At 49.2% G+C, this 25,728-nt stretch overlaps 3 protein-coding genes across 3 annotated transcripts in view; all 3 read right to left on the reverse strand.

The window, feature by feature from the left end:
* TSPEAR (thrombospondin type laminin G domain and EAR repeats) overlaps window positions 1-25,728 on the reverse strand; it is a 72,366-nt gene that overhangs the window by 30,961 nt on the left and 15,677 nt on the right. The window contains exons 2-4 of the mRNA XM_021935430.2: window positions 4,610-4,848; window positions 1,724-1,814; window positions 246-402 (exon numbers count right to left, since the gene is read on the reverse strand). Of these exons, the coding sequence (XP_021791122.2) occupies window positions 246-402; window positions 1,724-1,814; window positions 4,610-4,848 (487 nt within the window). The remainder of the gene's footprint in view (window positions 1-245; window positions 403-1,723; window positions 1,815-4,609; window positions 4,849-25,728) is intronic.
* Window positions 7,150-9,041, reverse strand: LOC110740441 (keratin-associated protein 10-1-like). Its single transcript, XM_021935423.2, has one exon. It carries the CDS (start codon window positions 9,005-9,007, stop codon window positions 8,099-8,101), a length of 909 nt encoding a protein of 302 aa, XP_021791115.1. The 5' UTR covers window positions 9,008-9,041; the 3' UTR covers window positions 7,150-8,098.
* Window positions 15,493-18,926, reverse strand: LOC101021699 (keratin-associated protein 10-1-like). Its single transcript, XM_021935426.2, has one exon. It carries the CDS (start codon window positions 16,536-16,538, stop codon window positions 15,816-15,818), a length of 723 nt encoding a protein of 240 aa, XP_021791118.1. The 5' UTR covers window positions 16,539-18,926; the 3' UTR covers window positions 15,493-15,815.

Raw genomic sequence — 25,728 nt, forward strand, 5'->3', positions numbered from 1 at the left:
TGTCATGGGAGTGCTTGGAGGGGAGGGCAGGATGACACTGGCCTGTCTGATGGTGCCGCCTGCCTTCCTGGGGGTAGGCCCCAAGCATCTCCCTGGCCATTGTGACCGCTGCCCCCCGTGGCAGTGACGAGAGGGGCAAGCACATGGGGGGGTTGCTGAGAGCTGAGCCCTGAGTTCCTGCCTGGTGTGAGACCAGGGCTCTCGCGTCTGCCTTTGGTGCGGGGGCCGGCGGCCCCCCTACTAACCGTAGGGATATTTTAGCACCTCGTTATCTTCTGGCTTCCCCGTGAGAGCCTGCAGGACCCGTGGGATGGACAGCACTGCCAGCGGGGCATTCCTGCTGGGACACAGCCTTGGGGTGGCGTCTGAGCCGGGCAGCAGGACCAGCTGCCTCACCAGGCCCTGCGGAGAGAGGGACAGCTCCTTCAGGCCCACGCTGCTGGGGAGGGACCCGCTGAGGAGGGGACCACTGGGCTTGGCCCATCCAGACCCCGGAGGAGGGTGGGGTGGATGGAGTCTAACCTTTTGCAGAGGTAAGTGGGAAGAGTTTACATGATGGTTACTGAGAAGGCCGTGGGAGCAATGGTGAAGAATTGCCCCCCATTCCGAGGGAACCCACAGAAGGGTTTGTGTGAACCTGGAGTGACTGGCTACTCTGCTCATCCAACAGCCCATCCACCCATCTGTTCATCCATGCATTCATCCATCCATCTGTCCATCCATCCATCCATCCACTCATTCACCCACCACTCATCCATCCATTCCTCCATCCACCCATCCATTCATCCATCCATTTATCCATCCATCCATCCAACCCATTCACCCACCACTCATGCATCCATTCCTCCATCCACCCATCTGTTCATTCATGCATTCATCCATCCATCTGTCCATCCATCCATCCATCCACCCATTCACCCACCACTCATCCATCCACCCCTCCATCCACCCATCCATTCATCCATCCATCTGTCCATCCATCCATCCAACCACCCATTCACCCACCACTCATCCATCCATTCCTCCATCCACCCCTCCATCCACCCATCCATTCATCCATCCATTTGTCCATCCATTTGTCCATCCATCCATCCAACCCATTCATCCATCACTCATTCATTCATCCCTCCATTCACCCATCCATTCGTCTTTCTCTCTATCTGTTCATCTCTCCATCCATCTGTCCATCCATCCATCCATCCATCCATCCATTGTCCATCCCTCCATCTGCCCATCCACTCATCCATCTGTCCAAACATGCATCAGTAAATATTCAGAGCATCTGCTATGTGCCAGGCATGGCTCTAGCCACCGGACTCAGCAGGGAACAAAGACCTCTAGCCTCATCGAGTGAGGTCCCTGCTCACACGTGAGTGGAGACACAGGCACTGAGCAGACACACAGCTGGCCTGAGAGCAGTCAGCACTACTGAGGAAAGACAGCTCCAGGGAACGGGCTGCAGGGCAGAGTGTGGGCATTGGCTCAGTGTGGTGGGGGCAGCCTGAAGAGGACCGTTGGGCAGGCACCCAAGACCATGAGGGAGGAGGGTGCCAGGAGGAAACAGCAGTGCGAAGGCCCTGTGGCAGAGACTCCACACGCGCCGTGCCTTCTTTCCGCAGTTAGCACATTCAAGGATCTGTTTAACTAGAGCAGTAGGACAACGGGCCTGTGGCAGTCCCACCCCGCGGCATGGGTGTTGGGAGGGCAGCCCCTCTATACTCACTGTGAACAGGCCTTTGGCTCTCCTCCGGCTGCCGACGAAGAATCGAGCTCCTCTCACCGACAGGGTGGCTGGGAAGGGCACATCAGCCATTCTGAAAATATCAGAGGACAGCGTTAGGGCCACAGGAGAGCACCAGTTTACCCACAGAAGGAGTGGGAACGAGCCCCTCACTAAGCAGCGTGCACCGGGCCGTGGCTGCCACACAAAGGACGGCACACAGGGCCAATCGCCTGCACAGCTCTGGAGGCCAGTAGCCTGGATCAAGCTGGGGCAGGGTTTCTCCAAAGGCTCCAGAGGAGGACGCTTCCTCGACTCATCAGCTTCTGGTGGCTCCAGGTGCTCCCCGTGACCTGTGGCCATGTCACTCCAGTGTCCACCTCTCCCCTTGTCTGTCTCCTGGTAAGGATCCTAGTCGCACTGAAGCAGGGCCCACCTCACTCCAGGGTGACCTCAGCTTGACTTGATGACTGCAAAGACCCTGTTTCCAGGTAAGGTCACATTCATGGGTGCTGTGTGGACATGAATTCTGGGGGGCACTTCACCCCAGGGCCAGGACCTTCTGCAGAAGTGTGTGGTGACATGCTTAGTGGTTCTTCTCCGTCTCACGGTGAATGTGCCATGGCTTCAACCTGTACAGGGTCCTCCGGCCCACTCACCCTCCCTCCACTGAGCTCCTGCACCATCACCCGGCCTGGGGTGCTGGGACACATGGCTTCAGGGCAGGAGGAGGCTGGTGACCCACGAGGGTGTCAGGAGCAGGCGGTCTTGATGAGTGAGTGGAGACTGAACACCGGAGATGGAGCAAGGTGGGTGGCCACTTGGGGACGGCATGGCTAGAGCTCCTGGGCAGAGGAGCAGGGGTGCCTTCGGGCTTGCCTCCCCCGCCCACGCTGCCACTGTCTCTTGTAAAACGTCTGCTCCTTCCAGTCTTTGCCATCTGGCTGCAGCTGGCCGTGGTGAGCTCAGCTCCTGCCCTGCTGTCCCAGAAGGCCCCGTCCTCTGCACACAGCTTGGCCTCTGCTAGGGTCCAGGCTTCTGGCCCCTGAAGCTCTGGCCTGTACCCTCCATGGCAACCTGCCAAGGGCTTAAGTTCTTCCGTGGCCACAATCGGCTCCAGGCCTGTGACTCCTCATGTCCCACCATCTCCCCCAGGAAGTCCACTTTTAAAACATTCGGGGAACATTCCTAATCATTATGCTTTCCACCCTAATTTCTTCCTTTCTCCTGAGGAGGCAGGTGAATGTTTGTGCAGGCCTCAGGCGCATTCCTAGCTGCTGTGGCAAAGCCAGAGTCAGGCGGCGTTGATGTCCAGCCAGAAGGCCTTTCTTTACGGGGTGGGAAGCCGCTGCCAGGCCAGGTTGTCTTCCGCCCTCATGGCACCTCCCTGGGAGACTCTCAGCTCTCGGGACCTGAGAACTCATCACCCTCCTGAGGGCCCGAATGAGTTTGGGGTAGGGTGGGAGAGAGACTATGATAAAAGTGTGTTTAAACTAACTGCATAATAAAAATACTTATAAGTTTCGTAACAAAACAGAAGATCCTACCTTTGAAAGTAATATTTGAAGGCTGGGCGTGGTGGCTCAAGCCTGTAATCCCAGCACTTTGGGAGGCCGAGACGGGCGGATCACAAGGTCAGGAGATCGAGACCATCCTGGCTAACCCAGTGAAACCCCGTCTCTACTAAAACAAAACAAAACAAAACAAAACAAACAAAAAAAAACCAGCCAGGCGAGGTGGTGGGCGCCTGTAGTCCCAGCTACTCGGGAGGCTGAGGCAGGAGAATGGCGTAAACCCAGGAGGCAGAGCTTGCAGTGAGCTGAGATCCGGCCACTGCACTCCAGCCTGGGCGACAGAATGAGACTCCATTTCAAAAAAAAAAAAAAAAAAAGTAATATTTGAAATAATACTTTACTATTTAATAGATTTAATATAAACTGGATCATTTGCAATTAAAAAGACAGAAGCGCAGTCCTACTCCACAGTGGTAGATCCTGACATTGGTAACCAACTGGCTGAGCTATGGGGACTGAGGGCTCCTGTCCAGGGGACCTACTGTCAGGCCACAGAAACCAGGTGACGTCAAAAACGAGAAACAAACTCGGCTTCCAAAAGCCCCCATTGTGTCCAAGGCTTCAAAGGATAATCTTGTACTCATTTGGAGTTTTTGTCAATATTTGCTCCCTCGTCCGCGAGGAACCTGCCATGTGGAGTCGAAGCCAGGCCTGGGTCTCCAGCCTGGGGTTGGGGAAGGAGTTACTCCGACTTCCTGCGGCTGCCTGTTGTGATGTTAACGCCCTCCCCACAGTGCTGGTCCCCTGCCAAGTCCCCTGAGCTACTTCTGGAAAAGGAGCGTGCTTGGTGTGATCGTCCTTACCTGGTTCTAAGCCGCTGAGTCTGATGTGCAGCGGGTTTTGTGTTTAAGACATGGAGAAACATTAAAATCTGGGTTTTGACAGCAGTGTGCTTCATAAACTCTCCCTGGATTCCCCTTCCAGCCCGAATCCAGGGCATCACTCACCACCTGCTCTCGCCAATGCCCACTCTGCCCACAGATGGTGAGCCTGCCTCGCCCCATGCAGCCCTTCAGAGGTTGGCAGGGAGCGTGACCTGACCTCCCATGGTCAGCCCCTGCCTCATGAAAGGCTCCTGCTCCCTGGGCGGCTCCTGCCCCGTGGATGGCTCCTGCCCCGTGGATGGCTCCTACCCCGTGGGCGGCTCCTGCCCCGTGGGCGGCTCCTGCCCCGTGGATGGCTCCTGCCCCTCCGCCCCGTGACTCCTGGCCCTGGTCGGCTCCTGCAGGCATTGCCCGGTGAGCATGGCTGAAGGACGCCCGGCCTGGCAGGACTCTGTGGGCCGCAGGTGCACCCTCCCCGGGTGGGTACCTACATGTCCACCGGGAGGCCGCAGTCCGTGGTGAGGGAGAAGATGCCTGCAGACACAGCCAGGACCAGCGTGTGCCAGCGACTGTCCACCAGGGCCGGGCTGCGGAAGGACACTCGGGTCTGCCAGGCGCCGGCCGTGTCCTCGCGAAGGAACAGGAAGTGCAGCTGGGCAGGCGAGAACCGCAGGCCCAGCAGCAGCAGGTCGCTCTCCTCCGCCACCACCGTCAGCAGGTACTCGTTCCTCTGCGGAGAGAGGGCCAGACTCAGGATGGGACGGGGGTCAAGAACGGGAAGGATGGAAGGAAGGAAATGGACTGGAGGGAAGGAGGGGTGGAAGGGGCCCGAATGGATCTGGATGGATGGAATGGAAAGGAATGGAATGGAAGGAATGGAAGGGAATGGATGGATCACGGAGGGAATGGAGAATGGAATGGATGGGTGGAAGGAAGGGGATCAACAGATGTGGGGCGGCGAGGCGGTATCGGGCGCGATGTAACGCATCGGCGCGATGGCGATGATCTGGCGCGATAAGCAATCCGGCGCGATGTAAAATATGGAATCGGCGCGCGATGTATCCGACCGATCACGATAAGCGTAATCTGCGCGCGATTCCGCGATAACCATACCGCGATGGCGGATCGCGCGCGATAAAGTGATCATAACGATAAATTGGCGATTTTCGGCGTAATCGGTGCGATGACGCTGATTCCATGCGGACCGGAGCGATAAGTAATCGATGCGCTATTCACGATACCCATAATGATGATACGACCGGAAGATGGCGATCGGCGCGATGGGCAAATCGGCGCGATGTAAATGATCCGGCGATGATGATCGGCGATGCATGCACCCATGCGCGATGTACAAATCATGACCGGTGATCGGCATGTGAGAGGGTGGAGCTGGTGTGTGAGGGGTGAGCTGATGTGAGGGGGTGGCCAGGAGGGAGGACTGGTGTGTGAGGGGTGGGGGTGGTATGTGACAGGGCTGATGTGTGAGAGGTGGGCTGGGCTAGTGGTGGCCAGGGAGTAGGGACTGAAGGAGAATGGTCTATGAACCAAAGGTACTTAATAGGGGATGGTTAAAGAACAGAATATGGATAATGGAGGAATGGAACGAAGAAAATTGAAAGGGAAATGAAGAAGAATGGAAATAGTGGTCAAAGAAATAGAATGGAATGGATCTTAACGATGGGGTAATTGGAAAGAGATGGGGTGAAATAAAGGACACAGCAGGGTAACACAAGTGTCCATGAACAGATGCATGGGTAAACACAATGAGGTCCATCCACGCAGTGGAATATCAGTCAGCCATAAAGAGGGAAGGAAATGCTGACACACACTACGACATGGATGAACCCTGGGGATGTTCCGCTTATATGAGGTCACTAGACTGGTCAGATTCACGGAGACAAAAGGTAGAATGGTGGGTGCTGGGGCTGAGGGGTGATGGGGAGTGAGTGTTTAATGGGTGTGGAGTTTCAGTGTTGGGAGACAAAGAAGTTCTGGAGATGAACGGTGGTGATGGCTGCACAACAACACGAATGTCCTGAATGCCACTGACTGTACCCCTAAAAATAGTTTCGATGGTAAATTTTATGTTATGTGCATTTTACCACAATTGAAAAACAAGAATGAATACAAATGCAGTGTCCACCAAGACCTCAGAGCTTTTTGGCTTCCTTTCCAATTTGGGTTATGTGAAATGAAGTACTTGATTATACTTATTTGCAGTTTAGATTCCATTAACTCCTAGCCTAACACAATTAAAGAATTGAAAGTGATTAAGCCTGAAAGGTAAAGCAGGTGTGAAAACAGAGAGTATACAGTCATGTGCGGCCAGACCATGTTTCACCGAACGTGCACAGCACAGGAGATGGTGGTCCTGTAAGATTATAACACTGACTTCTTACTGTATCTTGTCTGTGTTTAGAAACACAAATACACTGTTTGTACACTGCGACTGCCTGCAGTATTCACACTGTAGCGTGTGGTAAGGTTTGCAGCTAGGAGCCGTAGAACCTTGGTGTGCAGTATGTGCACCATATGTGTGCACCATACGGCCTAGGTGTGTAGTGGGCTGCACTGTCTAGGTTCATGTAAATACACTCGGTGATGTTCACACGATGACAAAATCGCCTAAAAAATGCATTCCTCAAAACGTAATCCCGTCATTAAGCAACCCATGACTGCATATATATTTTTAGCAAGTCTTTGCCCATGTAAAATTGGAAGCCATATTCTAGGCAGCCACTTTTCTAAAGAAGCTTATCACCCCCTATGGTCTGCTTTTTTTTTTTTTTTTTTTTTTTTTTTTTTTTTTTTTTTTTTTTTTTTTTTTTTTTTTTTTTGAGACAGAGTCTTGCTGTGTCACCCAGGCTGGAGTGCAGTGGCGCAATCTCAGCTCACTGCAAGCTCCCCCTCTCGGGTTCAAGCGATTCTCCTGCCTCATCCTCCTGAGTAGCTGGGATTACAGGTGTGCACCACCATGCCTGGCTAATTTTTGTACTTTTTAGTAGAGACAGGGTTTCACCATGTTGGTCAGGCTGGTCTCGAACTCCTGGCCTTGTGATCCGCCCACCTCGGCCTCCCAAAGTGCTGGGATTACAGGCATGAGCCACTGTGCCTGGCCACAGTCTGCATATTTAATTTAACGTTCAATTCAGCAAAACCCACTTGTCCTAGTTTGGGACCCATGCCCCCGGTTGTCCTGGGAGTGGAGAGGACAACCCAGCCCCTTTGATGCTATGGTGGGAGGCGGCCACCTGAACTCACCCCCCGCCCCATGAGAGGGAACACTCCCAGCTGGAGGTTTTCAGGGCATGGGTGTGATGTGTGGATGCCAGTAAGAGACAAAGGAAAGACAAAATCCTTCCAGTGATGGTGGGAACGTTAGGGAGCCTTGAGGTGGGGCAGGGAGCCGGCTGGGAAGGGAGAGCTGAGCCCACAGCCAGCAGAATTGTGGCAGGGAATCTCCACCCCAGCCCTGCTCACACCCAGGGCATAAGGGGGCTGAGCAGGACTGAGCCTTCCTGGGTGTGGCCGGAGTCCCACTTGGTAACCCGTCCAGAGGAGGTAGGCCACTGCCCTCACTCCTAAAAACAGTCATGGCTGGAGGAGACCAATGTCAGCTCACACCATGTGTCCCCCAGGAGCACAACAGGAAAAGAGAATGGTGACCAAGGAGAGTTTATTGGGGAGCAGGAGGAGGTGCTGACAGGCTCAAGTTGAGGCCAAGTGACCCAGTGCAGAGAAGCTGGGAGGGAGGACAGGGGACCCAGCAGGCATATGGGCACATGGTGGGAGGCAGGAGCTGGGGAGCAGCAAGGATGGGACCCCTGGGAGCAAGGAGGGGGAGGTCACCTCAGCACAGGGGAGACACGGGGACCCCATCCCAGGTGGGGGCAGCCACCTAACCCAGGTCAGGACCTGCACCTGGCTGGCCCTGGGGGACATGCCTGTCAGCAGCTGGACTCCTGGCCTGAGAAGAGGCCTCAGCAGGCTGGGCGGGAGCACGTGGGGCGGCAGAGGAGGGACACGCAGGAGGCCGGGCGGCAGCAGCTGGGCTGGCAGGAGGAGGTGGGGGCACAGCAGGAGGGGACGGGCACGCAGCAGGTGGAGCTGCTCACGGGGCGGCAGAGGAGGGACACAGAGGAGGAGGGTCTGCAGCAGGAGGTGGTGCAGCAAGCCGGCTGGCAGCTAGACTGCTGGCAGCACAGTGAGGAAGCCCCAGAGCACACAGGCACACAGCAGAGGGACTTGCAGCAGACGGGCTTGCAGCAGACAGGCACACAGCAGGCCTGCTGGCAGGAGGAAGAGGCACAGCAAACTGGCTGGCAGCTAGACTGCTGGCAGCATGAGGAAGCCCCACAGCAGACAGGCACACAGCACACAGGCTTGCAGCAGACAGGCACATAGCAGGCCTGCTGGCAGGGGGAGGAGGTGCAGCAAGCCGGCTGGCAGCTAGACTGCTGGCAGCATGAAGAGGAATCCCCAGAGCAGGTGGGCACACAGCAGACAGGCTTGCAGCACACAGGCTTGCAGCAGACGGGCACACAGCAGGCCTGCTGGCAGGGGGAGGAGGTGCAGCAAGCCGGCTGGCAACTAGACTGCTGGCAGCACGAGGACGTGGAGGAGCTGGTGCAGCCTGATTGGCAGGGGCTGGGCTCACAGACCACCTGGCAGCAGGGGCTGGACACACAGCTCACTGGGGTGCAGACCAGGGTCAGGCAGGGGGCTGGGGCGCAGCAGCTGGGGGCGCAGCAGGGGGGCTCACAGCAGCTCTCTGGGCAGTCGTCCACCTGCCAGGAGGAATCAGTGCAAGAGTCACCGGATCTGGGCAGGCAGACCCGGCTGCTATAGCTCAGATCACTGGAGCAGACGGACATGGTGGATGCCGCCATACTGGGGGTTGAGCCGGGGGTGTGTGTGAGTGAGTGAGTGTGTGTGTGTGTGTGAGTGAGTGCCTGAGGTGCTGTGGGCAGCTGGGCTTTTATATCTGGCTAGGGTGTGTGTTGTTCTAGCTGGAGGCTCCACGAGTCTTCCCTTTCCTTGTTGGTGTTTTGAGCTGGGTCCTTGGAGTCCTCATTCATTCTAGTTTATTTACACAACAGTATTTGCCCAGCCTGTAAAATCCCTGATTAGAGTTGAGGGCTGGGTTGATGCCCTGTTCTGTGCCTGGTCCTCTAAGCAGACATTTCACAGAACATGTATCCGCAGCATGCAGCCTGTCTTTTGAGCTGTGCACTCTGTCGTGTTGCAGGGGACCTGAAATCCCAGACTCTGTGCCTGGGCAACAGGGCGCTGAAAGTCAGGACAGAGTGAGGGCCCCTCTGATGGGTGCTGCTCGTGAGCTGAAGACGCCCTGCACGCAGAGAAGGGCTGAACAGCAGGCTGGAGCCGCTGCGGCGAGAAGGAGTTAACGGGAAGAGAGAAAGAAGTGTCTCACACACAATGCAAAATGACACAGATGGCATATATAGGAGAAAACTTAAGAGAAACATGATTCTTCCAGAATATCCAGTGTTCATCAAATAGGATTTTCCAGAAAGAGCGGCAAAAGGGAGAAATCAAAATCGGAGGAAACTTCCCAGGATGGAATGAAACCAAGGGTCTTCAGATTCGAGATTTTACCAAATATGGGACAAACTGAATGGAGAATGCTGCACATCTGGACAGGCTGGTGACACTTCTGACACCAAATATAAAGAAAAACCCTAACAACCTCCAGAGAGACTGGCATCCTACTGCAGCTTAGAAAATCTGCATGTCCAACGACAATCGAACCAAGTCTTCAGTCTGCGGGAAAGTTACTGGGAATATCGAACTCTACTAAATCATCTGGTCTAATGGAATATGCCACCCGAGACGTTTCACACAATGCAACTGATGCAAAATGCTCTTCAGATGCATCCAAGTAGTCCCACAAAACAAAAAGTTCATTACTTTCAATAGAGAAGTATAATACATAAAAGAATAAGGAGCAAAAAAAAAAAAAAAAAAAAAAATCAGCAAAAATTAGGTTCTTAACTTCTTTAGGGAGAGGAAGTACACCTGCTTCCCTTAACCTTATAGAACCAAGTAGCAATGATTAATCCTCTTCCTCCTTATCCTCATCCTCCTCCTCCTCATCCTTCTCCGAGTAGCTGGGACGATATGAACATGCCACCTGCCCAGGTAATTTTAAAGTTTTTGTATGGATGGAGTCTTGCTAGATTGCCCAGGCTGGTCTTGAACTCCTGACCTCAAGCAATCCTCCCAATTCAGCCTCTCAAAATGCTGGGATTACAGGTGTGATCCACTGCTCTGGCCCCTTTTTATTCTTTTAATGCTTGTGGGATATGTAGTAATGCCTCTTCTTCCCTTCCTGATATTGACAATTTGTGTCTTTGTTATCTTTTCCCAGTAAGTTTAACTAGATGTTTATTAAATTTATCTTTTCAAAGAACAAGCTTTGGTTTCATTGATTATCACATTGTTTTATTATTTTTCACTTAATCAATTTCTGCTTTTATCTTTACTGTTTCATACTTTATGCTTGCTTCAGGATTAATTTAGTCCATTTTTCATTTAAAAACTTTAACCTCTTTATGTCATTTTATGTAAAGTGTACTTCTTGCAAGAAGCATAGTTGAGATTTGCCTTTTTATCTAATCTGACAGTCTCTTTTCCATGCCTCCTTCTCTCTCTTCGTGAGAACCCCAATTACATGTATGTGAGGTTACTGGATGTTTCCTACAACTCACTAGTGCTTTGTTTCTTTGTCTCTGTGTTTCCTTTTAGATCGTTTCTATTGCTGTGTCTTCATATTCACTTGATTTTTCTTCTGCAGTGTTTATTCGGCTGTTAATCTCATCCAGTGTAATTTTCACCTCAGGTATTGTTTTCCTCTCTAGATGTTCTCTTTGTGTCTTCTTTAAAAAGATCCTCCTCGTCCTTCCTTGATATGCCTACCTTTTCTCTAACTTCTTGAATGTATGGAATATAGTTATGACTCTTTAATGTCCTTGCTTACTAACTCTATGATCTGTGACATTTCTAGTTAGTTTCACCTGATCTGATCCTTAATAGGTGCCACATTTTCCTGCCTCTTTGCATGCCTGGTAGTTTTTGAATGGATGCCCAGCATTGTGAATTTTATGTTATTGGGTGCTGGATATTTTGATTCCTACGAATGCTCTTGAGCTGTGTTCTAGGGTGTAGTTAACTTACAGGAAAGCTCATTATCTTGCAGCTTGCCTATAAGCTGGGTTAGGCAGGACTGGACCAGTGGTTACTCTAGGGCTAGTTATGCTCCCACTTCTGAGTTATCTACCCAGTGCCTTGAAAACTATGAGGCTTTTCCACCCCAGCAGGTGGGAGTAGGCACTATTTCTGGCTCTGTTTGGTCTCTGACGGTTATGGCACCTAATTTTATCAGTTCTCCCCAGTCTCAGTCTCACACACATTTGCTGGTCATTACTAAGCTGAAGATTTGAGGGGACCTCTGTGGAAGCTGGCAGCTCTCTTGGTGCAGCCCTTTCCCCGCTGGCACTCTGTCCTAGGAACATGAACTGCCTTGGTCTTCCTCGCCTCCCAGATCCATCTCTGAAACCCAGGTTCCCCTGTCTGCACTGTCTCCTGGAAACTCTCTAAGCAGGGTGGTGGGAGGGATGGTCGTGAGACTTCTGTGTTTGCCTCCTGCTCTCAGGGGTGCCTGTGCTGTGCTGCCTCAAGTCCAATATCCCCAACCACTGTTGCATGATTTTGATAATTGTTTCAGCTGGCCCGGGTGGGAAAGTCCATCTAGTCCTTCTTACTCCATCCTGGTGTTACTGCAACACCCGGGGTTCAGTCTGGGTCCTGCTGTTCACACACAAAAAGCCAGTCACTGAGACAATCAGTTGCCCAGGAAGAAGGCTTTAGTCGGCTGCTGCATTGGAGGAGACGCGAGTTCAGTCTCAAATCCATCTTCCTGACTAAAACCAGGGATTTATGTAGCAGGGAAGAAATGTAGCAATGTGTAAAACAAAGGCCTCTCAAAAAAGTATCAATGAGCTTTTTTGCTCATTCAATCAATCAATCAGCAGATCACCACATCCTGACAATGAGGCATGGGGCCCCTTGATCATCATCATTGCTTCCTTGCCCAGATAAAGCAAAGGTTTTGTTTGTTTTTATTTTTGTTTTTTGTTTTTTTGAGACAGAGTCTCACTCTGTTGCCCAGGCTGGAGTGCAGTGGCAGGATCCCTGCTCACTGGAACCTCCGCCTCCCAGGTTCAAGCAGTTTTCCTGCCTCAGCCTCACAAGTAGCTGGGATTACAGGCGCCTGCCACCACACCCAGCTGATATTGTATTTTTAGTAGAGACGGGGTTTCACCATGTTAGCCAGGCTGGTCTTGAACTCCTGACCTCAGGTGATTTGCCTGCTTCGGCCTCCCAAAGTTCTGGGATTACAGATGAAGCAAAGTTTTGAGCTTTGAGACCAGAAGGATCAATTTCTATGTTTATCAAAACAAAACAAAACAAAACAAAAACAAAAAAACTACCTATGGGGCTATTAGGTCTTTTTCCACTGGAAGTGGACTTTCTGTTCTGCCCAACTTTGTTTCCACTCCAAGCTCCTTACCCTCAGGTTGGGAGACAGAGGGACCCTTCCATGGAAGGAGGCCCTGGTGACTCAGGCTCGAGAGTTCACAGTGGCCGAGTCCAGCCCTGTCAGGCTTCTCCCTGCGGCCGCTGGTGCTCCATGGCTGATGGAGAGGAGGGACCTGCCCAGCTGCAGGGGCTGCTCGCACTCTGGCCCCCTTTCCAGGCGGTGCTGGGCTTCTCCCATCCTCAGGCTCCTTCTTTTGTGAGTGCTTCCTGGGAGTCCTCCTGCACAGACCTCAGCAACACTGGCTTCTGGGCCTGGTTCCTACCCACTCGCATTTTGGGCCCTTGGGTGATATCTTGCCATTAAGTTCTGTCCTAAATGGAACCCATGGGTTTATCTTTTTCTATCTGATAATTCTGTTTCTATTTGGGATTTGGGGAGATTTAGAAACTATGCCTCAGGGAACACCATGTCTTTAGAATCCACTTTTCCCCCTCTGAACATTCCTTCTTGATTCTAGTAAATGAAAATTCATAGCAAAAAGGAAATAGAAAGACTTGGTTTAAAAATAAAAGGTTTCTACTTAAACCCCACAGCAAACACCGTGTGCAGTGGTGAACCTTTGGCACTTTCTCATGAAAGTCAGGAACAATCAAGGATTCTTTTAATTTTATTCAGCATCATCCTGGGTGTTCAAAGCAATGTTGCTACAGAAAAACAATAGAAATGGGAGTTTTAAATATTGGAAATGAGAAGCTAAATTCTCCTTATTTTCAAATGATAAGCTCATCTACACAGAAAAATCCAAGAAAATCAATGACAAACTGTAAGAACTAATAAGAGAACTTGCAAAGGAAAGGAGCTAAACATATGGTTTGATATGAAGACAATATATATACAAGTAGTTTATATAGATATATATGTAAGATTTATGTACGAAGACAACATAACAGAAAACTGTTCCCCATTCACACTAGTAAAACATCCCTATGAAATACCTAGGAATTAACCCAAAGAGGAATATTTTAGACCTATAGAAGAAAATGATAGAATTCTAAATGGGCCTATTGTACTATGTAACTGCAAGGCAAGACAATATGAACAATTATAGCTTCCTCCTACATATTTAAAAGCTCAATGCAATCCCAATAAAAATTATAGCAGTTTAAAAAATACTTGAAAAGCTTTCTGAAATTAATTGAGAACAAGCTAGAATCAATGTTTTTAGAAAATAAGATAGTGGCACTTTCCTTATGAGCTGTTAGGATATATTACAAAGCTGAATAACATGGATAAAACATCTGGCATGGATGCAAGGATAGATCAAGAGATTCATAGAACAAAATATAAAATATAGATTTCAGAAGCAGACTACACAAACATTTTTATCAGGTGAAAGAGATGTTTCAAATGGGAGTTGGAGAGAACAAACTAACTTTAAAAAGGGACAGTTGGCTATTGGTGGAAGAGAAAGATTAATATGTCATACCTCACACAAGTCCTATCAGCAAATGGGGCAAAAAGTTGAATCTAGGCAATAACAATGAAACCAGTATCAGCAAATGTAGGCCTGTTTCCAGTCTCAGGGAGTGTGCCGTACAGAAGCAATGACGGGTTTGGAAATATTTGGAGTGCATGTGATGGACAGAGGATCCCCCAGCCCTAAATCCATAAGACAAACACACAGCATGATGGAAAATGGGCTAAGAATGTGAACAGGAAACAGTGTGGGCGGCCGTGCACTTAGGCCATAGTGGGTTCCCAGTAGCCGTCAGTGCAGAGGGCAGGGAGCCGAGAGCAGAGCAGGCCGAGCCGGGGTCACGCAGGGTCCCCCAGTCACTGAGGGCACTGGGCAGCAATCACACGCCCCCCTCAGCCCCCCGCCCGGGTTCCACCTCACTGTCTGTGGCGTTTCTGCGCCTGCTGTGACCACAGCCACGGCAGCACCACATCCATCAGGCTGTGGCCGGTCTGGCTGCGGGGCGACTGCAGCATCCCGGGCGGGCATTCTCATCAGGGTTTTGGTCTCTGCAGCTGGCCTGGAGGAGCTTGTCTCAGTCTGAGGACAGACTGCTCTGCTCAGAGCCCCATGTGCTGCCTGATCTTACCACTGTCCCCACTGACGGCCTTTCCCACAGGACACCACAGGCAGCTCATGCCCCCTGCGTGGACCAAGCCTTAGAGAGATGGGAGTGTCGCTGACTGTGTGCCCACACCGGCGTCATCTGTGGGACCCAGGCTCCTCATCCCTATACCTCCGTGGAACCTGCTGCCCCCAGAGAAGAACCCGGGCAGTGCCCAGGTTTTGGGGAATCCTGTGCATCCGTCCGCCCACCCCATGATGCTTTTGTCCCCATCAAGTCCCTTGTTTCCTGTGCAGGTGCAGCACCCCTCACTCTCCCCTCGCATTGCTGCTAAATGGGCAAAACCCTCAGGGGGTGGCACAGAGTGAGTGACCAGACCTGGAGGCTGTAGTGCCCGGATGCCAGATCAGCTTCCTGGCAGGTGACCCTGCAGGGTGGGCTCTCCCAGGTGGGACAGTGGGACGGGCCTGGGACCTGGAGAGCCCCACAGCCCAGGGCACCACAGTGAATGACCAGGCTCAGGAAGACCCGGGCATGGAGGCTGAGCCAGGACTGAGCCTTCCTGGGAGTGGCTGGGAGTCCCACCTGGTGACCTCCCTGGAGGAGTTAGGCCACTGTCCCCTGTGACTTCTAGGTTAAGTCACTCACTCCTAGAAACAGTCATGGCTGGAGGAGACCAATGTCAGCTCAAAACCGTGTGTCCCCCCAGGAGCACAACAGGAAAAGAGAATCAGGTGACCAAGGAGAGTTTATTCGGAAGCAGGAGGAGGTACTGACAGGTTCAAGTAGAGGCCAAGTGACCCACGGCAGAAAATCTGGGAGGGAGGACAGGGGACCCAGCAGGCAGCTGGGCACCTGCTGGGAGGCAAGAGGTGGGGAGCTGCGAGAATGGGGGCTCCTGGGAGCAAGGAGGGGGAGGTCACCTCAGCACAGGGGAGACACAGGGACCCATCCTAGGTGGGGGCAACCACCTAAACCAGGTCAGGAATTGAACCCAGCTGGCCCAGGGGGGTGTGCACATCAGCAGCTAGACTCCTGGCCTGAGCAGAGGGCTCAGCAGGTCGGGCGGGAGCACGTGGGGCGGCAGAAGGGGGACACGCAGGAGGCTGGGCGGCAGCAGCTGGGCTGGCAGGAGGAGGTGGGGGTACAGCAGGAGGAGACGGGCACACAGCAGGTGGACCTGCAAACGGGGCGGCAGAGGAGGGACACAGAGGAGGAGGGTCTGCAGCAGGAGGTAGTGCAGCAAGCCGGCTGGCAGCTAGACTGCTGGCAGCACAGAGAGGAAGCCCCAGAGCACACAGGCACACAGCAGACGGGCTTGCAGCAGACAGGCACACAGCAGGCCTGCTGGCAGGGCAAGGAGGTGCAGCAAGCTGGCTGGCAGCTAGACTGTTGGCAGCATGAAGAGGAAGACTCAGAGCAGGTGGGCACACAGCACACAGGCTTGCAGCACACAGGCTTGCAGCAGACGGGCACGCAGCACACCTGCTGGCACAGGGAGGAGGTGCAGCAAGCCGGCTGGCAGCTGGACTGCTGGCAGCATGAGGGTGTGCAGGAGCTGGTGCAGCCTGATTGGCAGGGGCTGGGCTCACAGGCCGCCTGGCAGCAGGGGCTGGACACACAGCTCACTGGGGTGCAGACCAAGGTCAGGCAGGGGGCCGGGGCACAGCAGCGGGGGGCACAGCAGGGGGGCTCACAGCAGCTCTCTGGGCAGTCGTCCACCTGCCAGGAGTCAGAGTAAGTGCTGGAGCAGACGGACATGGTAGATGCGGCCATGCTGGGGTTGGGGAGGTGAGCTGGAGGAGGTGTGAGGGAGTGAGTGTGGGAGTGAGTGAGTGTGTGAGTGTGTGAGCTTCGTGGGGCTCTCCGGCTTTTATACCCCTCCTGGCCTTGTTGTTCCAGGGCCCACAGCCTCTCCTTCCTGGTTGCTGAGAGGCAGCGTGTGTCGTGACTAGAGATGTTTTTTTGCCTGTGATGTGGCCCAGCTCATAAATCTCCTGTCATGTCTGGGCTGTAGCCTGTCCCATGTGGATCCCTGGGGGCAAGAGTGGAGGTGGGCCTGGTCTGCACCCCTCCAATGCTGCCCAGGTTGTAAGAAGGGGGCTGTAAAGGCAGGGGTGGCCCTTCACCCTTATGCAAAGTGTGGCATGCCAAGGCAAGAGCTGTCCCACTCATGATTATGGGGGCGTCTCCTCCCTAAAGCAGGTCCTCACTGAAGAGGCAGAAGCAGCCGGTAGAAGCACAGGATCACTGGAGCAGCCGGCGAGAAAGTGCAGCAGGGGCCAGTGAGCCCCGCAGTGGTGGCCCTGCACATTCCTTCCCCCGTCCCCATCACTGGAGGAGCTGGAGCCCAAAACAGGGAGAAGAGGAGCAAGGAAGGAGAGGCCACGCACCTCCCCACGGCCTTCCCCGAGGCCCCGTCAGACGTGCGTGTTGGAACACTGGGGATAGGACTGGGTTTTGGACAGGAAAGAAACGTTTTGGACTGGCCCATGGATTTGGTTCTGCTTTTAAAGGTCATAGCTTTATGATGTGCTTCAATCATAGATAACTCAAGTCCCATGATCAATATTTCTTATTTGTGCATTTTTTTTTTGTACAGATGGGGTCTCAAGTGATCCTCCTGCCTTGGCCAAAGTGCTGGGGTTGCAGGCGTGAGCCCTGTGCCTGGCCATCATCAGTGTTTCTGCACCACGTGTCTTCCCCGTTCCTGCTCATTGTCCTTGCTGTCCTCAGCTTCCGTTCCTTAAACGTAAGCTGCATGTGGGCAGGAAGTGTGTTTGTCTTGTTCACCACTCAGTCCTCAAAGGCCTAAAATAGTGCCTGGCCCAAGGAAGAGCCTTTATAAAAATGGGCTCAAGTTATACTTTTTTAGAGAAATTATTGAAGAGTAATTCTGAGCTCTGAAAACGATTCCATTGTGCCACCTTTTTCTTATGCTGTATAAAATGCTCTGTCAAGTTCTCCTTCCGTGTGTGGGGAAGTGGCTTACATCAGACTGCCATCTAGCTGAGAAAAATGAGGAAATCTGGTTTACAAACAAAATCTCTGTTCGTAAGGGCCGGGAGGTATCAAGACAGCTGAGACTTGAGTGAATCCCCATTAGAGAGAAAGTGCACAGAAGTGACTCCAATATTCCTTGTGGATTTTCTTATTGAGGCATTTACCAATTCACAGACCACAGCCAAAAGGCCGAGAGGCTGATCAGCTAAGCAGAGCTTTTAGTAGTCTCACGGAATTAGAAGAAAACACAGAGTTGAGGACCTGACAAGGTGGAGGGTGTCTAGTAAAAAGAAAAAAAAACCCTAGGCTTTCAGTTGGAAATGCTGAATATAAGTGAAGGGCTACCCCTAGGAGGAAGGAAAAACCAGAAAGAAGAACGAAGCCTATCTTTAAATCAGCTCGTATTGAACTCATATGATCTGCCTGTAGCCTAACTCCCTCCCAGAAACAAAAGTGATCTCTTCTGGAGACAGCAGCATCAACAGAAGCTCAAATAATCTTATAAATTTTCATAAAGTCCTTCATTCAGTCAAAAAATTACTAGGGATACTAGAAGACAAGACCAACTGACCAAAAGACCAAGAGGAAAAAACAAACAAGAGAAACAGATGTGCAGGAGATCTACATATTAGAATTGTGAAACTGGAATTTAAAGTAATGCTGATCAACTTTGCTCAAGAAAAAAGAGAACAAATGGAGAATTTCATTGTCAAACTGGATTTATTAAATGGAATCAAACAGAAATTCTGGAAACGAAGAACACAATAGCTGAAATTAAGAACTAAGTAGCTTAGCTTTACAACCTATAGACAAAACCAAAGAGAAGATTAGTAAAGGAAGGGAGATGAGGAAATTTCAAGCCTGAATACTGAGATGGGAAAGAAAAGAGGGAAATAAAGAAAGTGGAGCAATAAATATGCCTGTATTTTGTGAAAATCTATGGGAAAAATGATTGAATCCTACAAGGAGAGGAGTAAAATAGGGGTAGTAAAATATTTGAAGATATAATGGACAAGAACTTTAACCTGATGAAATGTGTAGATGCAAAAAACATTTAAGAATCTTTAGGCCAGGTGTGATGGCTCACACCTGTAATACCAGCACTTTGGGAGGCCAAGGTGGGCAAATTGCTTGAGCTCAGGAGTTGAAGACCAGCCAGGACAACATAGCAAAATCCAATCTTGGTCGGGTGCTGTGACTCACACCTGTAATCCCAGCACTTTGGGAGGCAGAGGTGGGCGGATCACAAGGTCAGGAGATCAAGACCATCCTGGCTAACATGGTGAAACACCATCTCTACTAAAAATACAAAAAAAAAAAAAAAAAAAAAAAAAAGCTGGGCGTGGTGGCAGGTGCCTGTAGTCCCAGCAACTCAGAAGGCTGAGGAGGAGAATGGTGTGAATGTGGGAGGCAGAGTGTGCAGTGAGCCGAGATCACACCACTGCACTCCAGCCTGGGTGACAGAGCAAGACTCTGTCTCAAAAAAAAAAACAAAAACAAAAACAAAAACTCTACAAAAAATATAAAAAATTGGCCCAGCTTGGAGGTACATCTGTAGTCCCAGCTACTCAAGAGGCTAAGGAGGAGGATCACTTGAGCCTGGGAGGTAGAGGCTGCAGTGAGCCAAGATTGCACCACTGCACTCTAACCTGGGCAACAGAAGGAGACCTGTTGAAAAAGAAAAAAAAAAAAAAAGAAAAAGAAAGAAAAGAAAAGAAAAAACAAAAAGAAAAAAGGAACCTCCCAAACCAAGAATCTTTAGCAAGTGAATACAAAGCAAACTACACCTGGGCACATTGGGGTTGAAATCCAAAGACTGAGAAAAATTTAAAAACAGCCAGAGGAAAACAAGACATATTACCTTCAAAGAAGCAACAATAACATTAACAGATGACTTCTCAGTGAAATGATGGAAGGTAGAGGACAATGGAATGATATATTTACTGTCTGAAAGAAGAGAAGCACAAAGCTAGAATTCTATACCTGGGAAGAAGATTCCCCCAAATGAGAACAGAATAAAGACATTCTCTGGACACTGAGAGGATGTGTCACCAGCAGGATCTGCGCTACAGAAAATACTAATGAGAGCATTAGGCAGAACAAAAACAATCACAGATGAAAGCAAGAAGTTGATAAGGAAATGAAATGTAGCAAAAGAAGAACACATGGGGAAAATCTAAGTGAATGTTCACTGTATAAAATGTCTTATACGTTGTAAAATATTCATAGAAATAAAATACATAGCAAGAACACAAAATTCAGGGGGCTACATGGAGTTCAAGTGGCTTAAGCACAGTGCACCATCTGAAAAATAATATAAGGTCTAATTTACATTAGACTTTAAAAAGTCATGGATTTATGTTATAATCTCCACTATAATAATAGAGGAATATACAACTCACTAGGAAGTAGATGCATGTACTCGGTTGACTCATGCCTCCCCAAAAGTCATCTCCACCCAGAACTGCACAATATGACTTTATATGGAAATAAGGTATTTGCAGATGTAATTAGTTAAGTCATATGGGATCATAGTGAACCTTAAATCCAATGTCTAGTGTCTTTACCAGAGAAAGGAGAAGGAAGTCCAGACGTACACACAAAGGGAAGAAGATGATATGACAAGAGAGGCGAAGATTGGAGTGAAGATAGAGGCCAAGGGACATCAAGATTTGCTGGGTGCCACCAGAAGCTAGAAGGGGCAGGGACAGATTATCCCTTGGAGCTCAGAGAAAGCCTGGCCCTGCCCAACTGAGGAATGCTGTGTGCTTCCTTTCGGGTGCCTGGCCCTCAGAACTGTGAGAGAATAATTTCCCATTGTTTTCAGCCACTCCTTTGGTGTAATTAGCTATGGTAGCACTAGGAACCAATACAATGAAGGAATAAAACAAAACTTAAAACACTCAATCCAAAAGCAGTAAAGCAAGGAGATAAAAGGGAGTAGATTCCTTGCATAAGCAAAAACCAAAGTGAGATGGGAGGTTTAAACTCAAACGTATCAGCAAAGCCCCACATTCTTGCCAGTCCTGCACAGCAGATGTGTTGTTACTTTAGTCAACACAGCTGTATAGAGAGAGTCACTGGGGTTTAAGTTCGCATTGTCCTGATGATTCATGATATGGAGCATGTTTTTATGTGTTTATTTGCCATCCGTATCTGTTCTTTAGTGAAGGGTCTATTTAAGTCATATATTATATGGCAAAATACTAAACACCGTGGGAATCCATAGATGTGATATTATGGCAATAGTAATAATAATAAGACCCAAAAAATCAGTGCCTGTTCGGGGTTAGGGTGGGGATGTGGAATGACTACAAAGGGGCAAGAGGGAAATTTATGGGATGATGAGAGGCGTCTGTGTATTGATGGTGTTGGTGGAGACACAACTATTTGTCAAGACACAGAATCCAACAAAAGGAAAAATCCCAAATATATCATATTGATTACATGAATCTAAGATTAAAAGCCATTCTACAAAGCAAACTATGGACCCAAAGACTTTCACCACAGAATGCTGTCAAATAATTGGGAGAGAAATAATGCTAGGCTTAAATTTCTCAGCTTGTTTCATTAGGCCATCATAATTTTCCAGACCTTAGGAAGTGGGACCTGAAGTATTGTCTTCTAGTGAGAGCAACTGAGAAATGCTGTGTGCTGCCCAGGGGGCCACATGGATGTTACCTGGGGACATGATGTCCTGGCTGGGGAGGGGCCAACACAGGCCAGGAGAATGGCCAGGAAAGGAGGCTAATGAGGAAACCACTGTCATGCAGAAGCTGGAGCAGACTCATCAGCAGGGGCTGGGCCCACAGGACATTATGCGTTGATGAAAGTGAATCCATCAGGAAGATATACCAATTGTAAATATATACATATCTAATATCAGATCACCAAAGTGTGTGAAACAAAAATGGACAGACATGAAGAAAGAAACAGACAGTTCTGGTTCTACAAAAAGAGTTAGAGACATCAATGAGTCATTCTCTGTAATTAAAAAAAAAAAAAGGAATTAAATTGACATTCAGTAAAGAAATAGAGGACTTGAAGAACTCCCTAAACAGGTCTAACATAGATGCAGAAACACCCAACCCAGCAACAGCAGACAACACACTCTTCTTAAGTTCACGTGGAGCAGTTGCCAAGTTAGACTGTACCTTAGGCCACAAAACTAGTCTTCATAATTTAAAATGATCAAACTCATACAAACTATCTTCTCTGATTATAATGGAAAGAAACTAGAAAATAACAGAAGAAAAACTGGAATTCACAAATATTTGTATATTAAATTACACACTGTCAAACAACCAATGAGTCAAAGGAAAAACTCAAAGAGAAGGTAGAAAATACTTTGAGACGAATAAAAAAGAAAACACAGCAAACCAAAACTTATGACATGCAGTGAAAGCAGTATATAGAGGGAAATTGATAACTGAATGCTTACATTTTTAAAAAATAGAAAGATCTCAAATCATTAATCTAACGTGATACCTTAAGGAACCAGAAAAAGAAGAGCAAACTGAACCCAAATTTAGCAGAAGGTAGAAAATAAAGACTAGAACACAGAAAAATGGAATAGAAAGTAAAAAATCAATAGAATCAATAAACCCCAAAGTTGGTTCTTTGAGAAGAGTAACAGATTTGACAAATCTTTATCTGTCTAGATCTTTATCTAGACAAATCTTTATCTAGATTAAAAGATGACAGATTCAAATAATTAAAATCATAAATGAAAATGGGAATATCACTACTGACCTTACATTAATAAAAAGGATTATAAGGAATACTATGAAAATTTGTACACCAACAAATTAGATAACCAATATGTAATGGAAAAATTCTTATAAACACACAAACCACCAACATGGCTACCTTTCCTTCATATGGCTCCAGGTTACTGTCTAGTGCCCTTGTATTTCAGCCTGAATTAGCATTTCTTGTAAGGCAAGTCTATTGGCAATGAGCTCTTTCAGGTTTTATTTACCTTGAAATGAACCACTTTCTCTTTCTTTTTTCTTTTTCTTTTTTTTTTTGAGATGGAGTCTCGCTCTGTCGCCCAGGCTGGAGTGCAGTGGCGAGATCTCCGCTCACTGCAAGCTCTGCCTCCTGGGTTCCCACCATTCTCCTGCCTCAGCCTCCAGAGTAGCTGGGACTACAGGCTCCCACCACCATGCCCGGCTAGTTTTTTGTATCTTTAGTAGAGACAGGGTTTCACTATATTAGTTTTAGCCAGGATGGCCTTGATCTCCTGACCTCGTGATCCACCTGCCTCGGCCTCCCAAAGTGCTTGGATTTCAGGCATAAGTCACCACACCTGACCCCTCTTTCATTTTTGAAGGATAATTTTGTCAGATGCTGATGTCTTTTTGGTTGTTGGTTTCCCCCGCCCCTGTACCCCAAGCCAGCATGTGAAATATGTCATCCCAATGCCTCTGGCCTCCATGGTTTCTGATGAGAAATCCGCTGTTAGTCTTCTGTGCAGCTGCTTTCTAGATTCTGTTTTGACTTTTGAGAATTTGATTACACTGTGTTTTTGTGTGACTCTCTTTGAGTTTATTCTACTTGGGGTTCACTGAGTGGCTTGACCGTGTAGATTGATGTGTTTTCTCAATTTGGGAAGTTTTGCCCATTATTTCTTCAATTATTTTTTCTGTTCCCCCATCTCCCCTCCATCTGGAAATCCAGTTAAGCGTGTTGGGATGCTTGATAGTGTCCCATAGGTCTTCTAAGATTTGTTCATTTTTCTCCATTCTCACATCTACTCCCCTTTGTCTCATCTACTCCTCAGACTAGAGTATGTTAATTCATCTGTCTTTATGTTCACTAATTCTTCCACCTGATAAAATCTGCTGTTGAAACCCTATCATGAATTATTTATTTCAGTTGTTGTACTTTTCAATTCCAGAATTTCTGTTTGGTTTCTTTTTAAAGTTCCTATGTCTTTATTGATATTGTCTATTTGGTGAGGCATCATTCTCCTGGTTTATCTTAATTCTTTGTCTGTGATTTTATTTAGTTTTTCGAACAGTTTAAGAGAGTTGATTGAAAGACTTTATCTAGTGAGTCCAATTCTGGTCTTCCTCAGGAAGATTTTCTATTAATTGTTTTCCCCCCACGAGTAGCTCATATTTCTTCCTGCTCTGTCTGGTGAAAACTGGACAGTGACTATTACAATGGGATATTTCTGGGTATCAGGTTCTCCCCCTCTGTGCAATTTGCTGTTGCTGATTGTTGTGGATTGTGGTTGTTTTTGCTTGTTTATGTCACCTTAAAAAAATAGTTTCTTCGTCATGTGTGCTCACTGTTCTATTAGCTTAGTGCTGAGACAGTAATTTGACAGAGAGTTCCTTAAACCCCTGGAATCAAAAAAATGTTTTTCTCCAGGGCTTGTAGCTAGGCTCTGTACGTTGGTCCACACCCTCAGCACTCAGCTGGGGAGTTTGAGACTCTGCCTTCCCCTTCACTTCCTGCTTGCACCTTCACACTTCCTGCTTGCACCTTCACTTCCTGCTTGCTCAGAGCCTGAAGTTCAGCCAGAGGTGAGCACTGAGAGCTTCTCAGGTCTTTTCTGAGGCTGTGCCCCGTCATGGGCATGTGTGGGGACCTTCTGGACTCCCAAGAATAAGTGGGATCTCCCAACTCCCTTATTCCTCAAAGCATGCCATCTCCCAGCTTTTCCTCCCAGGCTTTTCAGGTGTGCCCAGTGTTTTCTGGCTGATATCTTTGGCCCCAGGTGGCAGTGACTGTTTAACGTTCTGACAAAGCCTTGGTGTAGCTGCTCTCTGCCTTGAGTCTGAGTTGGTGAAATAAGGCAAGTCCTGTGTGTTAGTCCTTCAGGGAGCCACCAGACGGGTGGAAACGGACAACCTCACTGCCTTGCAAACAAGGTCCCCTCTGTTTCCCTGGCAGCAGCACCCCACACCAGGAACTCTGGCTGCTGTCCTCCTGACTGTCACCCAGCTGGAGATGGGGGATGGGGCAAGGGGAAGTTAAAATCCACAAGGTTCTCCTATTTGATTCTGTTGCTTTTTCTTGGTTATATGTTCCCTTGCCTGCTGCAAACCTTCAAATATTTTCCAGAGTTCAGATAAAATTGAACTCCAGCCCCCTCTGCTGGGGTGGGTGGGTGGACGGCAGGTGGGGACGGGAAGGTCTTGGGGAAGCGATGGTGGAGGAAGCCTAGGACAGTGTGGGACCACGTCCAAACCAGAGGGTGGGAGAATACGTGAACACGCGAACACGTGTGCAGATGGAGCCAGACACAGTTTCAAACAGGATGAACAAATCCGAGGGTAGACTCCTAGAAATACAACTGCACAGCCAGGGAACGCTGGCCAGGGGCAGCGGGTTGGTTTGTTTGGGTTTTGCCACTTTCTGATGTTCCCTGGAGGGACAGGCCCTCACAGTTCCCCGCTGCACCATTTCCTCTGACATCGGTATTCACGGGCACAATTAGGGACCATCTTTGAGGGCATTTCTCAGTATCTCTATGAGTTCGAAATCCATGAACACTCGGTGCTAGCAATGCCACTTCTAGGAATTTAAGCAAAAATGTACCTGAGTGTGGAAAGGTATCTGGTAGAAACACCCACAGAGGTGTTAGAAATAGAACCAGAGTCGTAAGGAAAACTAGCCCTTAGACAAAGGATTTTTTAGCAAAGCAAAATTATCTTTGCACAGAGAGGTGCCTCTCGTATGGCCGGTTGCCATGAGAGCACACAGAACAAAGGAGAGTGAAAGTTTTTATTTTTGATGCAAATCCTGCCCCTGTGCCCTTTTTTAACTGGCCAGGGTCAGACCGTGCAATCTAAGCTGAACCCGATTGGCTAAACGTTTAGGGGAAGGGGTCGTCTGCGGTGAGCTAGGGAGTCAGTCTTTTCTCAAATAAGGAAAGGAATGTGAGCTGGTGCTGATACAGCCACTGGTGCTGTGGCATGCCTGGGCATGCAGGAAAAGCAGAAAGAAG

The sequence above is a fragment of the Papio anubis genome, chromosome 4 (assembly GCF_008728515.1).
Source record: "Papio anubis isolate 15944 chromosome 4, Panubis1.0, whole genome shotgun sequence".
NCBI classification, from domain to species: Eukaryota; Metazoa; Chordata; class Mammalia; order Primates; family Cercopithecidae; genus Papio; species Papio anubis.

Coding starts and splice junctions, on each gene's coding strand:
- LOC101021699 (XM_021935426.2), bottom strand. CDS start 16,538: ATGGCCGCATCTACCATGTCCGTCTGCTCCAGCACTTACTCTGACTCC.
- LOC110740441 (XM_021935423.2), bottom strand. CDS start 9,007: ATGGCGGCATCCACCATGTCCGTCTGCTCCAGTGATCTGAGCTATAGC.